The sequence below is a fragment of the Montipora capricornis genome, chromosome 2 (genome assembly GCF_036669925.1).
Source record: "Montipora capricornis isolate CH-2021 chromosome 2, ASM3666992v2, whole genome shotgun sequence".
NCBI lineage: Eukaryota > Metazoa > Cnidaria > Anthozoa > Scleractinia > Acroporidae > Montipora > Montipora capricornis.
The window spans coordinates 19,866,241-19,872,032 of NC_090884.1; the positions used below are offsets into that span (position 1 = coordinate 19,866,241).

General features: G+C 38.8%; 1 protein-coding gene across 1 annotated transcript in view; it reads right to left on the minus strand.

Moving 5' to 3' along the window:
* The window catches only part of LOC138039035 (ATP-dependent Clp protease ATP-binding subunit clpX-like, mitochondrial), a 16,628-nt gene extending 13,902 nt beyond the window's left edge, over positions 1 to 2,726 (minus strand). The window contains exon 1 of the mRNA XM_068885190.1: positions 2,414 to 2,726. Within this exon, the coding sequence (XP_068741291.1) occupies positions 2,414 to 2,480 (67 nt within the window). The 5' untranslated portion in view covers positions 2,481 to 2,726. The remainder of the gene's footprint in view (positions 1 to 2,413) is intronic.
* Positions 2,727 to 5,792: the final 3,066 nt, after the last annotated feature.

Below are 5,792 nucleotides of genomic sequence, written 5' to 3' on the forward strand. Positions count from 1 at the left end.
ACTTGAACAGCAAGTGCAGCGCATCAAAGCTGTTAATAACGTACCCCTACTCCTCCCTCCCATCAATGTTGCATTTACCGGTTGGTTTTTGCACTCCAACCCATAAACATCAACATTGATGTTAAGTTGTGTTCTAGTGCTTATTTTCTAGTGAACAATTGAGCAAAGAAGACCGATTTAAAGGCAGCATGAATATTTTTGCAAGAGACGGTGACGGTGTACCATGATCACAATGGTGATGTTCATTGTTTGCACAAGCAATTTGCTACAAGTCAATGGGCGGAGTCCTTTATCTAAGGGAATATACCAGTAAAATGTAACTTTCTCTTTGCAGAGCTACATGTATAATTTCAATACATACTGAAAGGCAAAACAACAAGCCAATTGATTGTTAAGTAAAAAAAGTACAAAGACAAATTGTTTAATGATGAAACCAACAACCTTTTTTCTACATACTCCACCAGTGTAAGAGTGTACTTACACACCAAAAAGAGAACATTTACTGTTGTACGCTATAGAGCTGAAAACGAGTTAATGGTGATAACTAATACTTGATACCACCACCTCTCTTTTGGATGATTGTGTCACAGTGTCTATTTTTTTTTACAGAGAAAACTCCAGTCTCTTTTTCGCAAGACCCTAACACAGCAAATGAGGTGCCTTCTCAGTGTGTTACTTAGCTTGCACTTACGCCTTCTTTTTGAGGAACTTTCTAAACATGCGGTAGTGTTCCTATTTCCTTTGTAAATTCTTTCAATCGTTGCTGTTGAAATATCACAAAAAACAGCAACTTTACAATCAGAAAGTCCTTCAATTTGACGTGGCTTCAGTAAAAAGCTCTTGGCCGTGTGACGTTTAATATCGAAACAGGGTTCAATTAAAGGCCATCACGCTTGTGCAGCGTTTTACTCGTAGATCTACAAGACAACTTTCCTTTTTACCTACAAGTCAACTCTTTATATCAATTTTAAAGGTAACTAAACATGCTTCGACGTATCTTAATTGCGAGAATCCCATGAAAACAACCGTTACAGAATAAATTAGTAATGGCGCTTTTTGTTATCTGAATTGCATCATTCAACAACCAGACAATCTCAGTCATAAATATGTGTAACACTTTGCTTGAGCAGCAAGTGAAGCGCATCAAAGCTGTTAATAATATACCCCTCCCCCTCCCTCCTGTCAATATTGCATTTACCGGTTGGTTTTTGCACTCCAACCCATAAACATCAACATTGAAGGGGGAGAGGGGGCAAATTGCCGTCTGTGTTACAACCTTTGTGACCGAGACTGTAGGGGAAACAATAATGGTGGTGTTGTGGGGAATTCTGCAAATGCTCCTAAAGTACTAAGTATGGCCGTATGGTATGTGAAAATTATTTACTCCATCCGTATAGGGAAAAATTGTGCCCTTGGCCCCTATGTAGACCTCCGGGCCTGTGAATAACGTAATTATATATTCTAACTTAAAAAGGTATGTCTTTAACCTATATAAGTATGAGACATTGAACTTAAGTAAACTTGATGTACTTATATCTGAAAAAAGGTAATTTATGTTATATCAATTTATTACATGTATTATAATAATACTATACTCAAAAGAATATCTTGTTTCTGATAGGTCAATGACCAAGGCATTAAGAGGTTAAAGGGTGCATTAAATGTTATAAAGTGCAATGTGGAAGTCGCTATGGAAACACAGCCATGGAGTAATTTTGTTGAGTATATAATAACTAAAAAAATCTATGAATTTGCTTATGCATGTCATGATTTATGGTCAATCAAAATGTTTTGAAAGTACTTCAATCGCACTCACTAACTCTCAAAACATCACTTGGGCCCATAGATCAGAAAATGCACTTGCTCATTTCCTATAATCACACACTATATTATGTGGCATCTGAGAGTCTGTTACGTCATTTTTTTTGTTGTGTCATATGACCCATTCGAATAATGAAAACACAGGAGGCACAGTACAAAGACGCCTTAAAACCCAAACGTTTCGTAATGCATTAAGCGTTAAAAAACTGTCAAAGGCCAATAACCAAGAATGCTTTCTTGAAATTGTCTACGCATGGGTCTAGTATGCGTCAGTGACCGTAAATGAACGAAATTTAATGATCGAATGGACTAAGTTCACTCGTGAATGAAACAAGATGACATAATATTCAAATGAGCCAGACAATTAAGCATCAGATGACCAAGTCTTCACCGCGTAAATTTTCGGCGATGCAAAGAAAAAAACGTAAGACCTGAATATAAAAACCCTTTCGATCATGATCAATAAGCTTAACTTTCAGCTGCTCTGCTTCTCGTTGTTCCAATTGAATGCAAGAAATGATGCAATGTATTAAATAATCTGCAAGTTACTCATTAACTGTACCGTAAAAATTACAAACAAATCATATCTTACCTTTGGGACAGAATATTTGCTTGCTCTTTCCCCCAAAACGGCGTAAAGAACCCGGTATTCTAAACATGGTGTTTCAACTTTAGGCCGCAACAACACAACAGTTGAACCCTTACCAACACAAATTTCCGTGAATTGGAATAAAAGAGGTCGAATTTAACGAAAAATACAAATCTTTCGCACTTACAAGGTACATTAAAAAACTTGCTATATTTACACACGAGAGTAAAATAGGAAATTCAATATAAACTAAAACTCAACTCCACACAACACCCAGCCAGCCATTTTGTTTTCGTCACTTTCGCGCGTGCGTGGTTACACAACAAACATCGTGCCAAGTCAACTGCCAAGTCATGAATTACGACTTACCCAGCCCACCACGTCTGTTATAAAATTTTCAATAAATTCAAATTTTCAGGAAAAGCCGTAGCATTTAACGAGCAAAATTTTGCTTTTAGTTAATGTGGCCTGGAAAAAGGCAGAATTTCTTGATTTTGAGATTTTAAAAAAATGATTACGTCACAAGAGGACCAAGAGGAGGAAACCTTACGAACATTTCCACTATTTTGGCATTTTTGCGGAATAAATTGACTTTCTCAAGAAACGATTGGTGGTATCATTAAGTATTTTTCATGAATTTGATCCTCATTCTTGTTGTCAAAAGTTTGCTTGGGAACTCTCGAACCCAGGCTCTTTCTTCTCTCCTCCCTTGTCGTCGAGGTTGGCATAAAAGATGGTATCCTCAATGATATCATCAATTCAAAATCAAAATCCAAAGGTGTTTTGAATTTTCAACTACAGGATCCGGAGGTTGAAGATGAACTAAAAATTAGTCTTTTTTCAAGTATCCAGTTCCATGACGTCTTTCGTTTCGGAAATACTGCATCATTTTGAATTTCCCAATTATCACCTTGCGTGACGCCATGCTACAAAGCTATTTGGTTGAAAAAAAAAAGGTCTATCCCTAAGAATCTCAGCAGTTTGAGCGTTTCAAGTACATTGGGAGATGTGTTCCTACAAATTTTATCTCGTCAGCGAAAAGTAAGCGTTTTCATCTCAAAGTGAACTCCAGACATGTTGTTGTTGTTGTTGATTTCTGGCCACAATATTGGTGCACACAACATGGCATGTAAAACTCTGTAAAGTTGCGTGAAATGATTCGACAAATAACTCAGAAACGATGCACCGCACAGACCTGAGAATTGGAGAGGAGATTTCTAAATTTGTCTCCTACAAAATTGCTCCTTTTTGGCCTTTTTCGTGGAACGGTTTCGATTTTATTATTTTGTTGCGTGACGGTGAAAACGATCTATTGCAAGAAAAACCTAATTCTGACTTAGCTTCACTACAACAAGACCACGATGAGAAATAGTTTATCAAGGATGTGTCAGTCAATCCACTGCTTAACGTGACATAAGCTACGCAACGCAGTAACATTATACTAAGTTAAACGAGCATTGAATTGTGCCACGCCAGTTACGAAAAACCACCCTTCTTAAGTGCCCATAAATAACGTGGAAACGTATTCCTCATCTAATACAGCGCCACCACACCCCAAGGAAAGGGTACTTAACATAAAAGAAAATAGAACATAGCATTCCAAGACGAAAACTAAGGAAAACCATGAAGGAGAAGCGATCTACCGACGTAGAATGACAAAATATTCCCGTCAGACTCTTCCCCCCGATCAATCCCAAACTAAAGCATTCCAGGCCCTCTACATCACGGCGTAAGCATATCCAACTCGCTCCCATGTCACTCAAACGTCAGAATTGGAAACATTATCGCAGAACAGTAAGTTTATTACTCCCTACTCTTTGTATCACTTCCTTGTTAACCCTTTGAGTGCTAGGTGCTTGTTTGTTTGGTTGTTTGTTTTTTTTGTACCTTTTTGGCGATAAACGGTCTGCAAAACTTGGCTTAGCCATATAGGAGTCCGTGTAAAAGGGAGCTCTCATTGAAGCATCTGCGATTTTGGTCAATGTGGGCTCAGGTTTGAACGTCACGTGACAGATATCCGGTTCGTATTTGGGGAGCGAGCGAGTTGGCCTTATTAAGCCTTGTTGGTTAATTTATCATTTTGTAAGTGGTTTTCTGGGAATCCTTCGTCTACAGAACCCCCAGGCTGCCAACATTACGCCGGAATGTGGGTAAAGGCAACCCTTTGAAAGAAAACAGAGGTGAGAGATGGTTTCATGCAGACTGGGACGCCTAAAATTCTCCGTTGTAAACATGGCGGTTCACGAGTGAAGTTGTCTCTCTGGCCTTTCTGTGGACGAATCCAGGACCTACCGATACAAGTTGGGCAAGTTTTGAAAGCTAAAAACTTCAATCGATGCGGTATTTTGCTGGTAGGACTGGGTGGCCCGACACTTATTATTATTTTTTTTTTTTTGTATTTTATTACACTTATGGAAAAAACTATGAAATGAGAATCGGAAGTCTTTCCTTGTCATGGAATGGCAGAATTACCCAGAATTCTTTTTGGGCATGAGCGAGGCAACTTATTAAGAAGCACGAGACTGGCCCTCATTGAATGGCTGAAGCGCGGCCAGAGGAAAAAATTTCTAGCCAGAGTAGCCAGGAGTAGGCTTGGTGTGTGCTGTTAACGTAGATTTTGGATTTCTAAACAAGTTTTTATCATAGGAAATTCGCGACAAACTTGTGCTTTCATTTCCATATGTGTAATCCTCCTGTCAAATAAAGGGGTTTTCTGTTTATATGAAAAATACGTTTTCTCTCCCGTCCTCTTCTTATGCATGATCTTCGGGGAAATTACATTCTGTCCCTCAATAAACCTAGAACAACCAGTTAAAATGGTCTTAGTTCTTTTTCCTTATGTATCAGCTAAGTTGCGGAATGCGCTACCTAATTTTATCCGTACCTATATGAGTTTACCGGTTTTAAAAGAGAATCCGGCCAGGGCCTTATTTTGTACAGCGGCTTTTCTTTTTAATGAACATATCTTTAAATATTATGTATTTAGTATGTATCTGTGTATGCTATCTATTTTAGCTGCAAATGTAATGTCTCGAAGATATTAGCTCCTGTAGTTATTCTGAAATTCGAGATGAAATAAAGTTTATGCATGTATGTTACCTTTCGCAGGGCGCGTGCGCACAGTTTGCAATCTGCGACTCCAGTGCTTACCATATGAGAGATAATATGACTTTTCACTTGAATATATAGACGATCGAATTCTTATGCTAAATTGACAAGGGCGGTCTGGAGCTGTGAGTAGGCGTGGGATTTGTCTTATATGGTTTAGGGGCCGACATATCTCTCCCTCAATGCCGTACCGGGAGGCGAGGTCGGTAGCAGAAAGCAGCGAGGGGCCAACTGCGTCCAAAAGCGATCGCACGGGCCGAAATCCCGGGATGAC